Source organism: Dromiciops gliroides, chromosome 2, assembly GCF_019393635.1.
Source record: "Dromiciops gliroides isolate mDroGli1 chromosome 2, mDroGli1.pri, whole genome shotgun sequence".
NCBI lineage: Eukaryota > Metazoa > Chordata > Mammalia > Microbiotheria > Microbiotheriidae > Dromiciops > Dromiciops gliroides.
In genome coordinates, this window is record NC_057862.1 from 479,385,570 (window position 1) to 479,404,406 (window position 18,837).

The 18,837-nt window shown below is 34.1% G+C and overlaps 1 protein-coding gene across 1 annotated transcript in view; it reads left to right on the top strand.

Annotated features, from left to right (window-relative positions):
* The window catches only part of LTBP1 (latent transforming growth factor beta binding protein 1), a 481,244-nt gene that overhangs the window by 439,319 nt on the left and 23,088 nt on the right, over positions 1-18,837 (top strand). Inside the window, 7 exon segments of the mRNA XM_043987916.1 lie at positions 385-510; positions 3,871-4,014; positions 12,573-12,758; positions 14,697-14,783; positions 16,201-16,329; positions 16,914-17,054; positions 17,529-17,542. Of these exon segments, the coding sequence (XP_043843851.1) occupies positions 385-510; positions 3,871-4,014; positions 12,573-12,758; positions 14,697-14,783; positions 16,201-16,329; positions 16,914-17,054; positions 17,529-17,542 (827 nt within the window).

Below are 18,837 nucleotides of genomic sequence, written 5' to 3' on the forward strand. Positions count from 1 at the left end.
TAGGAATTAGAAACATTTGTACCTATAATATTTGCACATATTTCCACTTGAAAATGTACTCCCTTAGAAAATTATTGATGGAAACATTTAGAAAATATTGACCCTGACAGTTACAATTGCTTTGATTTTTCTGGCAAAATGAGTATTTTTTCTTGGAACAACTTTTGGCTGCTATCAGGAAAAATCTTTTACTTATATGTCAAAGTTGTATAGATCTTTATATAGACATTGCTATCATATACACATATTAATTTTATAGATATACATATGAATAACACATATATTAATACATGCATTTTTCCTCTTCTGTCTATATATTAATAATGTATTGTTTGTTAAACTGCCTTTCTTTTGTATCTGACATGAAAATGATTTTTTTTGCAGATATTGATGAATGTGTAAACAACACTATTTGTGACAGTCATGGTTTCTGTGACAATACAGCTGGCTCCTTCCGCTGTCTTTGTTATCAGGGCTTTCAGGCCCCACAGGATGGACAAGGCTGTGTGGGTGAGTTTTTAGTATTCCTTTAAAAATACTCCCTAATAAGAGAAAGGTTCATGTTATTAACAAAAGACCAGTTTTCCTCAAAAATCATTTAGGTAATATTTAATCGAGGCACTATTTTGAAATATAAATACTCCATAGTTACTTAATCTTAACTCTCTTCCTGAAAATCAAATACCTTTTAAACATGTGTTCATTTCAGTCAGGACATTCCTCTAGAGACTGCATGAAAGGGAATTTCAAATAAATTGAGTCATTTGTTTATCTCCTTTTAAAACATGATAGAGTGATTTATGCTTTTGGAAAGTCAAGCAATTTTGAATTTTAAAAAATCCATTTTAAATTTCATTTTCTTTAAGTATACCATCTGCTTAAATTTTTAGTGGAATAAATATAATACCTCCTACCTGAAAATAGTCTAGTATGGTAGGGCTTGGCTGTCTTGCCCACCTCTCCAAGTGGGGACTATATTTAAAGAAGAATGTTTGGTAGTAGTTTTGTTTCCCAATGGTAAAACCTATAAAATGACATGATTTTGTAGCTGGATTTTTTTCAGTGAATGGGTTCTGGAATTGACAGTGATGGAAAGTCTCTTGAATATTATCAGATATACTGGAATATGTTATCATAACATAGGTTCCTGTAGAAATATGTATATTACTGAGTGTGTTCGGCAGATGGTGATTTCTTGAAACTATATTCATTATGAAGCTTATTCATAGTAAGTTATATAAATGGCAGCCAAAAAATTAGTGTGGCATTATAGAATATAACAATTCTATGAAATACCAAACCCTTGTCTTTGTCTTCATCTTCCTCAGTTGGAAAAAAATTGCCATGGTGGCAGGTGGCATATGAGTAGGATTCATTAACTTTTCATTTTGGAGATTTGTTATTAAAGCTTTAGTTTATTTAACATTTAAAAGAACTTGAAACCACAAGGTATATCCTTGAGGTAATAGCACTTGTATAATGACTTAATTTTGTGGAATTATTTAGAAATTCAGTTTTCTAGCAACAAATGCATGATTTGGAGTTTTTCAGTCAAAGGTTTCATACATAAATTCCATTGTTTGGAAACCATGTATACATTTTAGATTTTATTAAACGAGTTATTTAATTCTTCTAAGTTTGTCTCACATTAAGAAATCAATATAGAACTGCAATATGGTTCTCCTTTCAAGTTTGATACCCAAGTACAGATAAATAAATGAACTTTGAACTGTGATGTTATTGAAAAGAATACTGGACTTAGACTTATAAGACTGGTTTTCCTCCTAACAGTAAGACTAAACTACCTGTCATTAGACAGAATCCTTAACTTCTTTGTGTCTCTGTTTCCTCATGGGTTACATAAGGTTGAGTTCTTCCAACTTGAATTATTATTGCTACTAATAATAGCTCACATTTATATGGTGTTTAAATACCATCGACCCACTAAAGAGAAATGTTTCTCAAATCTGGCTCAGAAGAGTCCATTCAGTCATTGTTATTTGCCTTAGTTAGAAAGAGCTTTTTGGCTTTGTTTGAACACAGTTTAGACCTGAAGCTCTTCTGTTGCCTTGGCCTTGCTGAGGGTTACAAACAATTGGGGCAACTGACAGATTCAACCTATTAAAGAATGGTACTGCCACTACAGGGTCCAGGGATGGAGGTGGCTCCTTCCCTATACTCTGCTTTGCCCTATTCTTTTCCTAAATAACTTATTCTCAACACTGGCATTAGTAGCTCCTTTCCTAGTAACTTGGTCAGGGTCCTGTTTGGGAAACTTCTGGGAGGGGTTGCTGGATCTACCTTGGTGAAATAGTTGGTATAGGACCTTGTTGGATCCTGGGGTCAAACTGCATGTCTCCCTTTCCAGTGCACCTCACTCTAGAATAAATACTTATTACATACATACATACATATATACACACATATATGTATGTATATATTTATGTTTATATATACATGTATATATACAGCATTAAATATCACATAAATTTGAGTTAATATCAGTAGCAAAATAAATAATTTGAATAAATCTTAAATAAAAATTTTTAAATCTTAATATTCTAAATTCAAAATCTTAGAAATTAAATGAATGAGCACTTTGTGAAATAAAGCAACTACATTATGCCCATTGTATAGATGAAGAAACAAGACTTTAAACTTCCTCTTTTCACATACTGAAAGGCAGGTCAGTAGGATCTGGGATTCGAAATAGTGATTAAAAAATACTTGAAATGAATTTTAATTCTACTTTAAAATATATTTGACATTATGACATGTATATAGAAAACTAGTCCAAGTACTCTAAAGCACTGACTAAAATAAATGAATCTCCATTTTACTTCATACCACAGAGACTTGACCTTAGTTAGACCTAAGCTGTTAGGTTGTGTAAAAAATGAATCAATTATCCAATAATTATAACTAAACAACTTATTTTTCCTTGAATAGTTTGAATAATCTGAGTTCTCAATTAATCCTGCAAGGGCAGCCTCAGGGTTTGTTCATGGAGCTAGTTTTGTGCCTGTGTAATGCCCAAAGCACATCTGCAATTTTAAAAATGGGCCCACATTTTGCTAAATTAATAAAATTTCTTTAGGCAAGCTCAGGAGGCAGAGTGAAATGGAAATAGAGGTATGGACATGATTTCATTGTGAGAGAAGTCAGTCAGAGACCTAAGATTTATGTGGATCTGTACTTTCATAATTCTCAAATAAAGAATACTCTTCATAAACTTTAACTATAACTATGAAAAAGAAATTTGATTAGCCAAAGGAAATTGTCATGTGAAAAAATCAACAGAAGTAAATTGGAAGAAAAAAATCATTTATATATTCCCTTGGCCCTATTTATTTGTTTGTTTGTTTATTTGTGGAATGGTTAATTTCTGGGCAGCTTTCAAATGAAATAGAACCTGATTGTCATGTGAAATGTATATGGTTAAATTATGGAAAAGCAGCTTCTTAGATGCAAGCTTTATAAAAAGTTATTGTGATAAAAAGTCCAGGGGGTTACAGTAAAATTTTATGAAACTTTTAAAGTTCTGTGTTATTTTTCAGTATTTATGGGACTGAGCTTACTTATGCTTGAACATCTGAATAGAAACCTGGGCCTTTTAAAACTTTATCTTTTAGCATAAGCAGGGAATGAAAGAAGTGATTTAGAACTTTTTCTTTGAGTGTTCAGGGTCTTTTGCAGTACAGATAATAACCTTACTCGTAGGCATCCACTTGCTTAAATAACAGTCCAGTTTTACTTGCTCATTGGGAATCCACCTTTGTTTTCAACAACTCATACTAGCACGAGTTTAGCTGGTAAAGAGTTATTACTAATGAAGAACACATCTAAATCAGTTTGTCCTTCGTTTTCCAGATGTGAATGAATGTGAAATGCTTAGTGGAGTATGTGGTGAAGCCTTCTGTGAAAATGTAGAAGGATCCTTCCTCTGTATGTGTTCTGATGAAAGCCAAGAGTATAACCCCATGACTGGACAGTGCCGGTCCCGATCTTCAACAGGTAAAGTTAAGAAGGCTTTATTATCTAATAAGTAGTAGTACTTTTCACATGGGCCTAAAATGATGCCCTAGTAATAATTCTTTTTTCTGTGCAAAAAAGCCCAAAAGTCATAGAAAGAGCCCTGAGGTTGAACTATGATTCAACCACAGGGACAATTAACCTACAAAAATGTATACTTTTATGGAAAATAACTTGCTTTTAAAAATGTAAAGTTTTTAGAGAATCACTGAATCTATGAATTATGCAGAACCTTAGATGCCATCCAAATTTATCATATGACCAAGTACTGAATTTGAAGCATCTCTAAGTGTTTGTCCAGCTTGGCTTAAAGATTTCTGTTAAGGGGAAAACAAACAACTCTCTCTGAGTAGCCTACTATACTTCTGGATTACTCCAATTGTTCAGAAATTTTTCCTTATAGGAAAGGAAGCCTATATCTACCTCTCTGCCACTTCTACCAGTTGTCTTGCTTTTGCCTTCTGGGGCCAAACTGAACAAGTCTAATCACTTTTCTACATGACAGCCCTTCAGACACTTGGAGACAATTCTCATGGTCCCTCTAGGTTTTCTCTGAGCTAAAAGTTCCCTTCCTTCAATAGATCATTATATTGTATGGCCTCTGATCCTCTCACCATCCTGGTTGCCTTCTCCTAGGCTTGTACCTACCTGTCTACTCCTTTCCTAGAATATGGAACTCACAGCTGAACACAGTCCTTCAGGATAATCTGACTTCCAATTCAGTGCTTGTTCCTTTTTAGCAAACACAACTTTATTTTTTAACAACTCATTTGTTTCCTGGAAGAGACACTAATCCCTTTAAACATTATGGCATAATGGAAAGAACCCTAGGCCCTAACCTGAGTCACAGTGTTTGGCCCTTTTCTCTATTTGTACAACATTCTTCAAGTCACTTAAATTCTCTAGGTCTTTCTGTGGGACTTGAACCCAGGTCTTCATGTTTTTGAGGACAACTTTTTGTCCACTGTGTGCCATGCAGCCTCTCTTCTCAGTCTTTCAGTTTATGCATCTGAGAAATGAAAGGAGTTGGACTAAATGAACTCTGAGTTTACTTTCAGACCTAACCAGTGATATGAGTATAGAAATCTATAAGATAATCAAAGAGGTTAGCATGCGAATGGTTTCTGACTAAAATGTTTTTCTGTACAATGTCTTCATGTCAATCTATGTAATGATAGAATTAATACCTACTCAGTAGAGCTATAAATAATAAAGATAATGTGATTGTTGATTTAGTTCAAAATGATCATTTATCTTACTAAGTTGGATTGATTCTCTCAAGAACCATTTATTACTTTGTACAAACAACAAAAAAACAAAAACAAAAAAACCCTTACTTAATACTCTTTCAGAAAAAAATATGTTTAGATTTCACTAAACTATGCAGAACTTGAAGCTTTGTTCTTTCTGATAGAAATATTGCTTACCCAAGTAACAAACCTAGATTTTTCTCAGAACTTCATAGAATCACGATTATATTGTCATTCTTTCAAGATGTTGCATTGGCCATATCTTCATGGACCAAATGTATGGGGAAATTTATAAGCTATTCAGATAAGGTTCAGCTGCTTTTTTCTTATTTTTGCTCTGTTTTATGTAGAGAGAGTTTGATTGGATTTTAAGTGAAGCATAAGGTCAAAAGTTCTCTTCAAGTAAGTAAAAATAGGAAAAGAGATTGTTTTAATTTTTTTTCCCTCCTGGGGTCTTACTGTGTATCTGTATTGGATACATGTTATAAGTGTAGGTAGATAATAGGAAAATATGCACTTAAAAAAGATAAAATTTCTACATTTGAAAACTATAAAAAATTAATGACCAAAATTGCTCACCATAGCTTCAATTTATTTGTCTAAAAATAATGTTTTATGCAGGATGACTAAAATAATAATTTTTTAAGTTTTTATTGCAGACATTTCAGGGTTATAATAAAGTATATACTCTAAATAATTTTTAAAACATCAATGGAATGTCAAAGATGTGTCTTCACTAGAAGTACATCTTTCCCTCAGTAGAAATAAAATAAAATCAACTTTTGTGTTAGAAATGCAGTTGTAACATTGGAATTTGCTAGAAAATAAAGCTGAAAAGGAATGGGTTTTGCATTTCTTTTTAATTCTCCCCCATCATTCTGTTCTTGCCTTAGACTTTATGTAATTAGGGATTCATTTTTACAGACATACCAGATACACATGCTAATGACATTAATGTTTCTTTAGTTGTAAGACATTTTCCAAAAATAACTATCCTTTTTTATTATTGTATCCTCTTCATCTCTCTGTAGGCCTTCCATTCTCATTCTTCTCAGAGTACTTCTCTTCCCATTTTTCCTCTTTTAATGCACTTTATGTTACTTTCAGAATCAATAACCTCTTCTTTATCCATCTTTGTCTCCTTGTCTTTCTTCAATATTTCACTTTTCTAGTAATAGAACCCTAAATCACAAAACTTCTTGTCCTTTCTTTTCCCAACATCTGAATGCTTATTTTATATCAGCTCATTACCTGATGGTCCTCTCCTCTTATCTATTGTTATAATAAAAGTTGTCTGTCTTTGATGGTTAAAAATTTCCTTTTTTCTTTCAGTGTTTTGCTGTCTTTTGATTTTTATTCATGTTTTGGCCCCTTCCTTATCCTTGGATCCTGAAATGTCCTATTCCACACAAAGCAGTTATACTCCCTTTAAATCTGTTCCTTCAATTTCTTTCCTTAATATTTCAAATTTGAATTAAAATAATTTTTACTATCCATTCATTTAATAAGCACTTATAAATGCTTAGTGTATACAATGTACTATTCCTGCTTCTGGAGTTACAAGACAAAAAAGAAATTACTCTTGGCCTCAAGGAGATTAGATTCTACTGGAGACAGGAATAGCAAATCATTACAGAATACGCAGTAAGTACACAGTAACATGCAGGTGGAAGGAAGAGTACTAACAACTTCAAAGATTTTTGCATATGAGAGGAGGGGTTGATATGGTCAAATCTTTATCTTTGGGCTTTTAGTTTGACAGCTTTGTGAATGATGAAATAGGAGAGATGATACAGAGAGAGCAAATTAGGAGACTTTTTTGTGAGAGGTGATAAGGTGAATTATGGTCATGACTATGGGTAGAGAGACACAGACAGATGAAAGATATTATGGAGGTAGGATTGACAAGATTTGCAACTTATTAGATATAAAGGTTAAGGGTAGCATGATGACCCCTCTAAACCTGAGTAGCTAGAAGGATCATGATGTCACTAACAGAAATAGGAAGGTATAGAGCAGGGCTAGGCTTTTGGGGAAATATAATGAGTCCTCTTTTGGATTTATTAAGTTAGCTCTACTGCTATCTAATGCAGTAGAAGAGAAGGGAATGGGGAATTGGAAAGTCCTAGAAGAGAATAAACAAGCAGCAAGCAGAAAAGTTTCTCAATATGAAGCCTCCTAGGTAAGAGAGTTCATGAAAATGATCTTTTACATAATATACAGTACTCTTATAGCTCCAACCTAACGTTTCTTAGTTATAGCAAGGAAACCACTGGACAGAATACAGTATTATGACAAACTAACATTGGATCATGAACTTGGAAAATGAAGAGTGATTAATTTACACCTTGTTCACCTCACAAAAGAAAACAAAAATGTAAACATGCTGTTGGAATTGCTAAGGCACTGAGATGGAAGGGATATCTCTCAGATTATAATTTTTAATAAGGAAACTATTATTATCACTTCTTTCTCTTTAGTCCTTTCCACACTAAATTTAGAGTCAGTAAATTTGGACTCAAGCCCTAGCTCAGCATTTATAAATTGTGTGGTTTTTTATTCATGTAACCTCCCTAAGCCTCAATTTCATCATATGAAAAATGGGAATAATAATACTCCCACCTAGTCTTCTAAAGAAGCTGGTAGATCTTAAGATACTTCTATAAGTATGAGTTATTGTTATTATTGCTGCTAACAACACCACTAAGCTAAAAGAGCACAAATGTATGTGTTAAACACCAAGTTCACTTCTAACATAAATTCTTATCTAGACTGAAAATTAATTGAATAAGAGAAATAGTTGACTAAATTTCTATTTAGTCCAGGGCATGTGACTGATATAAACTGATTTGCATGTTTATTCTACTTTGTGGGCTCTTATTTATTAGAAAATAAACCATCGGGGCAGCTAGGTGGCGCAGTGGCCCTGGATTCAGAAGGACCTGAGTTCAAATCCGGCTTCAAGCACTTAACACTTACTAGCTGTGTGACCCTGGGCAAGTCACTTAACCCCAATTGCCTCACCAAAAAAAAAAAAAAAGAAAAGAAAAGAAAAGAAACCATCTCTGTTTATTGTAGAAAGGGATAAAGATGTTCACATTTGATCTTTCCTAACTACCTTCTAGTTGACATCATACATTCTTAGTTACAGTAAACTAAAATCACGAGAGATCCTAGTTAATATGGAAATACTTAATCAGGGTTTTCCAGTGGACAAATGCATTGTGAAGTACAAAAATGAACTGCCAAAAAGTTAACAATATAAAGAGAAATTGTGACCTTTTTTTACAGAATGATCTTTGAGAAATAGTTTTAAATGATTTTCATCTCTTTCCTAATACTGATGAGTGCTTGAATCTGAATAACCCCCAACTTCAGCTGTGTAAACAGTGGGCTTTTAAAATTCTGGACAGAAAATACGAGGAAAACAAGTAATAACAAATATAAAACATGAATAAAATAATTCTCTATGGGGTCATTTCTCTTATATAATATTCATAATCTCCCTTCTCAGGGAAAACATGAAAAATACAACAAAGTTAATTTCATTTCTTGATCTGGAAAAAAATTCTATGGAAAATAGGCAGCATTTACAAAAAAATACTACTTTTATCTTGTTTGCAATTATTCAGAATCAAGTTTTTTTTTTTTTTAAAGTTACTTATCGGGGCAGCTAGGTGGCACAGTGGATAGAGCACTGGCCTTGGAGTCAGGAGTACCTGAGTTCAAATCCGGCCTCAGACACTTAACACTTACTAGCTGTGTGACCATGGGCAAGTCACTTAACCCCAATTGCTTCACTAAAAAAAAAAAGTTACTTATGACACAAGTATTAATTTAATTCCTAGTAGATAATGTAAAAACAGGGTATTTAGAAGTGTTTTCAGTGATCCTTAACCTAGTCTGTGCTACAAAGGCCCATCTCTTTGACCAGTATTGTCCTGTATATAGCTATGAATCTTATAACATCATAACTTAAGGAGATACAGATTTCCACTTGATCTAAAGGACAATAGGAAAATAGATGATGTGTTGTTAACAAGTGTTTAACACAGTATTTCTCAAGGATGATTTATATAGTCACCATTTACTCTAGTGTTGTCTGTGGGCAAGTTGTCATTCCTTATTTTCTCATCAAGTTCATGGAAACACAACTTCTTGATGTCCCCAGAGACTATCGTAATTTGCTTTATGTAGCCCTTCAACAATACCTTAAAGCATTTCTTCTAAGATTAAAAATGGTATAAATTCCCCGATTTTTTCTCCTGATTTCTGTCAAGCCCTTCCTGACTGCCCCCTTCAATTGAGAATTCCAGCCTCAATAATGCTGAGTTTATTGCCTTTGCTTTTTGTGGAGGACACATCCAAGGGGGCCATTATTTAGGGGCTTGGGGTTTTCTATTGACTCCTAGCTATATTGATTCTGGATTTTACTCCTTTTCTTCTTCAAGTTGATCTACATCTATGTTTGAAAGCAGGAGCTAGTTGAGTTTGAGAAGTTTGATATATTTTCCTACTTGGCAAAACTGATGACTATAGGTTATATATAGCTCTGGTACTTATTGACAATGAAGGGGACCAGGCCTGCTTTTGTGCTACCATGATTGTAACACAGTCCCCATATTGAATGACAGAGCATAGATTCCAGCTCTACAGAGAGTTTTTGCCCACAATGATAGCTTCCATTAAGAGCATAAGGCCAGATATTTTCAGAGGACAAGAACCTTCTAAGCATATTTGGTAAAGGGAAAAAAAAGATTAGTTGCTGCCCAACAGATGAATTTCTGTTTTGGGACAATACCAGCTTGACGTTTGTATTTATATGTTAATAAATAGTTTATTTATAATCACCAATAAGTAAGAAAATTGAGCTATATATCCATATAGTCCAGGAAAATATGGAAGGAATTATCCAAATTTATTATTCACTAGCAAAGCTCTTCTTTTCTTTGTCCTTAAGAAAGATGAAGATTATGGGGGATGCAATGAAAATAAGAAACTATTGTGTCCTATCCCATTTTTAAAAAATACTAGTGAAAAAATAAGACACCCACATTTATCCTCAATTAGAATGATCAAAAACAGCTAGATGGCATAGTGGATAGAGCACTGGCCCTGGATTCAGGAGGACCTGAGTTCAAAATCCAACCTCAGACACTTAACACTTACTAGCTGTGTGACCCTGGGCAAGTCACTTAATCCTGATTGCCTCATCAAAAAAAACAAACACAAAAAAAGAATTTATCATTGTGTTAGTTAAGGCCAGGGACAGTCTTCCACACTTAATTTAGATATTATAAAAGTCAGGTTACCTAGGACTTTTTGGCTGGTCAGTGCCCTTCTTTGTCAGCCTTCTGTATTGTTTCATGATTATCTGAATCTCAATATGTTCACACCATGAGCAGGAGAGACATCTTCCTCAAATCAGTTGTAACATTATATAGCTTGTTTTGTAAATTGGAGAAATTCACCTTTCATAGCCCCTGATTACTTTATCATCCAAATTCTTTTTTTTCCCCTTTTTTAGTGGGGCAATGAGGGTTAAGCATGGAATAGTTTATTTTTCAGATTTATGGACAGAGGAAGAATTAAGGACCAAGGAAGATATAGAGAGCAATACAAAATAGATCATTTTGATTATATAAAGACAAAAAAGCTTTTCACAAGCAAAACTAATGCAACCAGGATTATAAGAAAAGCAGAAAACTGGGAAAGAATTTTTGAAACAAGTATCTCTGATAAAGGTCTCATTTCTCAAATATATAGAGAACTGAGTCAAATTTATAAAAATAAAAGTCATTTCCCAGTTGGTAAATGGTCAGAGGATATGAATGGTTTTCAGACAAAGAAATCAAAGCTATCTATAGTCATATAAAAATGCTCTAAATCACTACTGATCAGAGAAATGCAAATTAAAACAACTCTGAGGTATCATCTCACCTATTAGAGTGACAAATATAACAGAAAAGGAAAATATTGGATGTTGGAGGGGACGTGGGAGAACTGGGACACTAATCTACTGTTAGTGGAGTTGTGAACTGTTCCAACCAGTCTGGAGAACAATTTGGAACTATGTCCAAAGGGCTATAAAACTGTGCATAGCCTTTGATCCAGCAATATCACTCCTAGGTTTATGTCCCAAAGACATCCCCAAAAAGAGAAAAAGACCTACATGTACAAAGATATTTATAGTAGATCTTTTTGTGGTGGCTAAGAATTGGAAATCAATGGAATGCCCATCAATTGGGGAGTGGCTAAACAAGCTGCAGTATATGATGGTGATGGAATATTATTGTGCCATAAGAAATCAAAAACAGCACGATTTCAGAAAGACCTGGAGAGACTTATATGACTTGATGTATAGTAAAGTGAGCAGAACAAAGAGAAGTGACAGCAATATCATTTCATGAAGAATTGTGAATCACAACTATTCTTGGAATATCCAATAATAACAAGGATCCAAGAAAATCTCAAAGGAATAATGATAAAGCATACTGTCTACCTCCAAAAAAAGAACTGATATTTATTGCACAGACTGAAGCATGCTATTTTTCACTTTTTTCATTTTTTCTCTTATTAAAGGTTTTTTGTTTTTTTTTACAAAATGACTGATATGGTAATGTTTTACATAATTGCACGTGCTTACTGCCTCAGGGAGTGGACAAGGCAGGGAGGGAAGGAAGAATAGAATTTGGAACTCAAAAATTTAAATTAAAATGTTTATTATTATTTTAAAAAAGTATTATTCTGTAGGCTTCTGGTCACTGCAATACCTTTCTATTTTTCCTCTTTAGTTTTTAGTTTGTAAAGAGGCTTTGGAAACATGGTAGATGCTTATGTTTGTATGGGTGTCTGTATACGTGTATGCATGTGTGTATGTGCATGTGCATTTGTATGTGTGAACTGTCTAGAGTGTCCGCTAACTCATGAGAATCAGAAAGAATTTCCATTGATTAAAGTAGGTGTTTTGCTGCTAAGGAATGTTCTCCCATTTCGGGAAGAAACTTTGTGAATAGTAAAATTAGATTTTTCAAGAAAAGATTAATTCTATAAAAGTTCAGTATTTTTTATTATTATGACCCTCATAGTGGGCTCAAGGTCTATCAGCATTCAGGAGAGAAGCTTTTATTTTATTCTTTTCTCAAACAGAAGCTATCTTATGGGGACAGCATGTTTTTGACCTTTCTTAAATGAGTCTCTTGGGTGTCCTCTTGTTTCCTCATTATGGACCTTACAAGTCATTCTAATGTACCTTTTCCTTTGTTCTACCCTTCCCCCTCCGACTTTCAGAGGTAGATGTGGATCAACCTGAAGAAGAAAAAGAAGAAAAGAAAGAATGCTACTACAATTTAAATGATGCTAATTTCTGTGATAATGTGCTGACATCCAATGTTACTAAGCAAGAATGCTGCTGCACATTAGGCGCTGGATGGGGAGATAACTGTGAGATCTTCCCATGTCCCGTGTTTGGAACTGGTAAGGAAATGTTTAGTGGTTTGTTTGGTGCTAGCTGCCAATAAACTTTCTAGAGAGTTTGTTTATTTCTTCATTTTTGACTATAGAAAGGGGATCTTGTTATGTTGTTCCATGACAGAGGACCACTTAAGAGTTGGAACTTAAGTGGTTCGTTATATAAATGTCCAATTTTAGATCATACTTAGGCAAATGTCACACCTTAGTAATTAAACTACTTACTATGAAATCCAAGAGAGACTGGCCTTATTCTGACTTTCTGCCCAATTGGTGAGAGATAATACCATTTTAGATATTAAAAAAAAATTTAGTTTAGTACTTAATAGCTAAATGGCCAGATATTGCAGTCCTTTGCATATTAATGGCAAGAGTAAGGCAGTATGACCTAATGGATAAAAAGTATTGGATTTAGAGTCTAAAAGACTGAGAATTAAATCCTTTCTCTAACATTTACTAACTCTGTGACCATGGGAGAGTCAATATCTCAGAGCCTCAAACAACTCTCAAAGATTACAAGTGATTGGATTAAATCTTTCTCAGAGGCAGGAGTTCCTACACTATTAAAACCATAGGTCGAGGCGACTAGGTGGCGCAGTGGATAGAGCACCAGCCCTGGATTCAGGAGTACCTGAGTTCAAATCCGGCCTCAGACACTTAACACTTACTAGCTGTGTGACCCTGGGCAAATCACTTAACCCCAATTGCCTCACTAAAAACAAACAAACAAAAAAAAACCCCACAGGTCACTGACATAGTTATGTCAAACGAGTCAACTTTTTATCTTTAATATTTCCTAATTGAATCATGGAAATAACAAGATATTTGTCAGATTGTCAGTTTGAGCTGTGGTGCACAAAGAATGTCCTTCATTTAAGTGGTCATAAGATCAAGTTAGGTTTGGCTGTTTTGTTTATTTTTGAGATTTTAGACTGGCATTCATCTCCATCTCTCCTCTGATAGTGCCACCACCCTGGTATAGGTCCTCATTAACTCATGCTTGGACTATTGCAATAACATACTGGTGGATTTACTTGCCTCGAGTCTCTCTCTACTTTAATCTGTCTCCCATTTAGCCACCAGTGATTATTTTCTTAAAGAATCAGTCCAACCAAGTCATCCCCCTATTCAGTAAATTCCATTATCTCTCCGTTGCTTCCAAGATAAAATACAAAGTCTTCTGTTTGAAATTCAAGGCCTTTTATAACTTGCTCCACACCAACCTTTCCATTTTTCTTGCAACTTACTCCCTGCTATGTGCTCTTTGATACAGTGTCACTGGCCTCCTTGCTATTCCACAAACAAGACAATGGCATTTTATGTGGCTGTCTTCCTTTCCTAGAATGCTCTCCTTCCTCATTTTCTCCTGCTGGCTTCTGTGGCTTCCTTCAAGTCCTAACTAAAATTGTATCTTCTACAAGGAAGCCTTTCCCAAGTCCTCAATTCTAGTGCTCTTTGTCTTTTAATTTTTTTTCCTGTTTATCTTATATATAGCTTCTTTGTACATATTTGTTTGCTTGTTGCCTCCCCCATTAGATTTTGAGCTCCTTGAAGGCATGAACTGTTTTTGCCTTTTCTTGTGTCACCAGCACTTAACACAATGCCTGGCACATAGTTTGCACTTAATAAATGTTTATTGACTGACTTGTCTGATTTGGACAAAGTTCTTCTTAAAGCTACTTGAGCATGAGAAATTAATGTCACTTTTAAATTAAAATATTTTAATTTATTCATAAAATATTTATTAAGTGCCTACTATGTGTAAGACACTGACAGTACTAAGATAAAAATGACACATTTCCTCTACTCTAATAGTATACATTATACTGGGGAGATGTAACATGTACATAGATAATTAGCATATAGTATATCAGTGGGTGGATTTGGTTTTATTTTTTCCCCATCATAAAATTGTTTTAATGCTTTTCTCTTTTCTGGAATCAGCTGAATTCACTGAAATGTGTCCTGAAGGAAAAGGTTTTATCCCCACTGACCACTCATCCTATGGCGTCACTGGTCAAAACTACAAAGGTAAGAACCAATCATTCATTTAAAAGAATCTCACAAGTCTTATAAAAGCTTGATTGTTGTTGTAGAATAACAGTGCTGAAAGTTCTTGTCATTTTTTGGCAGAAACAGAAAAAGTTCTTCACAAAGAGAAATCAGAAATCACATATTTTATTAGTCAATTTTTAGGGTTTTTGTCATAATTATAACTTTGTTGTGATGATCTCCAGTAGAGCTTTCTTGTCAGTCATTCGGATACTACCAAGATTTGTTACTAATGGAGAGAAGGGAGCAAAATGAAGAAGAAAGTAGGTCTAGAAATAGAAACCTCCTTACTTTGCTTTCTGTGTCATCTATATATGTACAATTTTCGTTTGGGATAACCTGAAATCAGATTTGTAAATGTAGGCATATTTCTCTATCTCCAATGAGCTTACTTTTTTATATTGCTAAGGGTAAAATCTGCATTTTTAAATTAAAAAAAAATTTAAATTTCTTGTCTGTCTGTTCATTCTTTCTTTCTTTCCTTTGTATTAATGCCTTGAGTGATGTTATAGATTCAAAGTAGAACCTAAAAAAAATCAGAAGATGCTTAATAACTAGAGAAGTCAGTGACTCAAAATATTTTTCTAGTCCATCTACTTTTGGAAAGCTAAATATTTTAGTGAGCCAGTAGTACAACTTTTCATCAAATTTAGGAACTCTATTCCTGAATTACTGAATGTCCAGTTAATGGAGAGAGGGCTTTATTGAAAATGGAAAGTATTGTTCTCTCTTTGCTTCATAATCAGAAATGCAAAATGCTCAAATATTTTAATGAACATGTTTAAATTTCAGTATAAAAATGGAAAAAGGATACATTGAAAATATATTGTTTTTTAAAATAGTTTTCAACTTTACTGTACCTCATTGAGGTGAATACTACCATTAAAAGAGAAGCTCCTGGCACTTGTTTGATTGTATCTGTTTCACTAGCAAGTTCTTGTTTGCATATTTTTTCCTTTAAAAGATACACACAGTATAATGATATGCATTTCAATGACATTCTGCTCATAAAAAATTTTCACTGTGAATTTTTGGTTCCATAAAGGTATAGCCATGTATTCTTGCCAGTTGACAGCAAGGTGGTATTTTCTTGTGTTTGGACATCTTTATAAATAATGCTTTACAGTGTCATTTTGGCATTATTGCTGAATTCACTGGGTTGTTTTATAATCTTATAACTATTTGCTTTGATGTGTTGTTTTTCTGGTTGTTCCTTCATAATTTTAAGAGTATATATTTCTTGCCTTCTATAAGATAAGATTGAGTAGAACTGTGCCTGTGATATTTCAAAATAGAAGAATCTAATGATTATTCCTTTCTTTTAAACTAATAGATAATGAAAGTGAGTGTGATGATTAATTCATTATGATAAATTTTCCTGATATTTTGTCCATAGATGCAGATGAATGTCAACTTTTTGGACAAGAAATCTGCAAACATGGATTTTGTTTGAACACCCAGCCTGGATATGAATGCTACTGTAAACAAGGCACATATTATGATCCAGTTAAGCTACAGTGTTTTGGTAAGTATTATTGCAGCATATGTTAGTGAAATATATATATATACATATATATATATGTGTGTGTGTGTGTGTGTGTGTGTGATAGATAATTTATCTATCTATGTATCATCTATCTATATCTATCTTTCTATCATCTACCTACCTATCTATCTATGGAAAAAGTAAGTAGGTAGGGCCATGAAATAAAAACTTTTTTTAATCTCCCCTTCAGCCCTCCGAAAACCCAAAATTTTTAGTAGATCTCTTGCTTGAGTGAAACTTTTATTTTTTTTAACTCTGTATTAGTTCTACACATATGTCAGAGAGTTAATACTCAATATAGAATTATATTTCAGGCCATTGGTACAACTGAAGTGTTTTTATAGTAAGCGCAATCTCCTGTTTCATCATTTGTACCATGTGAATTAGTCTTTTTATTTAAAGTAAGAGTTATACTTTAGTACTGACTTTGTCTATCTATCTATCTATCTACCTACCTATGAATAAGATCTATCTATAAGACGTGAAAGAAGGCAATCAGGAATCTGGTTTCTACCAAGTAATATATCAGATATTGTTTTCCTTGTTTTTTTTTTTAATTTAAGATATGGATGAATGTCAGGACCCAAACAGTTGTATTGATGGTCAATGCATTAATACTGAAGGATCGTATAACTGTTTCTGTACCCATCCGATGGTGTTGGACACTACAGAAAAGAGGTGCATAAGGCCAACAGAGTCAAATGGTATGCTCTATTCCTGATATATCAATTATTTCATAGACATATATTAATCACTTACAATGTGTCAGGCACTGTGCTACGCTAATCTCTGTGGATATGAATACAAGTAATGAAAAATTCCTACTTTCAAGGATGTTTCATTCTATCAGGAGATACATATGAATATACAAGGTACTTAGATATATTTTTCATCAAATGGACAACCAAGAACTGAATGGTGCTTGATTTAGGTTCTGCATTATGAGGAATTATAATGGAGTTATTCTGGGGCTGGCTAGGTGGTGCAGTGGATAAAGCACAGGCCCTGGATTCAGGAGTTCCTGAGTTCCTGAGCCTCAGACACTTGACACTTACTAGCTGTGTGACCTTGGGCAAGTCACTTAACCCCCATTGCCCCACAAAAAAAAATAATAATAATGGAGTTATTCTGGTTGGAGATGTGTGGTATTCATTTACATTTTTAAAATGAACAGGGAGAACAAGAGAGTGAAGTAGGTCACTTAGAATACCTCTCCTGCAATTCAGGTAATAAAGCAAGAGAAAAATTCCAGGTACCAATCATTATCGTCTAGGATACTAAATGTCATAAACATACCCAAGAAAATTACAAATAAATGAAACAACAAAAATGGAACAAGAAAATGGAACAACAGAGTGGAAGGGAGGAACTCTTCTAGGCCTAAGGGAAAACTTAAAGGTTCAGAGGGGAAAGAGAGAGACTCCTATTTAGCATATAGCTGGCTGTACCAGAAGAAGTTAGTAGTCACTTGGCAAAAGACAGTATAGTTAAACAGATAGGCAAGGTATCAGCAACCCTTCGATGGGATATGAGTTAAGCTTTAATCTTGATAAACTGGGTTATACAAGGAGCCACTGAAAAGAGTTAAAGAAATTGATGATTGAACATTAGGCATACTGCTTTGGTTATAAGAAATAATGTGGAAACCTGACTAATGTGGCAATGTTTTGCATGACTACATATGTATAACATATCGAATTGCTTGAATTCTTAAGGGTTGGTGGGAAGAGAGGGAGCAAGAGAATTTGGAATACAAAGTGTTAAAAAATGGACGTTAAAAATTGTTTTATGGGGCAGCTAGGTGTAACAGTGGCTAAAGAACCCACACTGGATTCAGGAGGATCTGAGTTCAAATGTGGCCTCAGATGTTTGACACTTAACTAGCTATGTGACCCTGGACAAGTCACTTAACCCTCATTGCCCCACAAAAAACAAACTGTTTTTACGTGTAATTGGGGAAAAAAATAAAATTCTAGATAAATAAAAAAGAAATAATGTGGAATGAAAATAACATTAGAATTGGGAACTCTAAAAAGTTATAGTAGTTTAGCTTTCTGGAGGAAAGTTTAGGGGTCATCTAAGTCAACTCCTTTGTTTTGCTGATGAGGAGATAAGAGAACTCCAAGAGATGTTTCTTAGAAATATTTCAGTCTTTGGACTGGGGCATATGGGGGAAACAAAAGAAGAGGAAGGTACTTGCCTCTAAAATGAGGGACAGAGAAGAATGTTGCTGTTGTAGCTGCCTATGGGAGGCTAAAATCCCAGCTTATCTACTTAAAATGAGCCTGGAGCGACTTCGAGCAAGTCATCCCACCCCTCTGGGCCTTAGGAACCCAATCTCAAAAATTATAGGCTTGAACTAGACTTCTTTCAGTTCAATGTATCTCAATCCAGTTCAATATAACTTTTGATCCTAAAGAAAGTTTAGTCCAGGAGTTCTGAACCTTTTTTTTTTGTGTCTTGGATTTCTTTGGCAATCTAATGAAG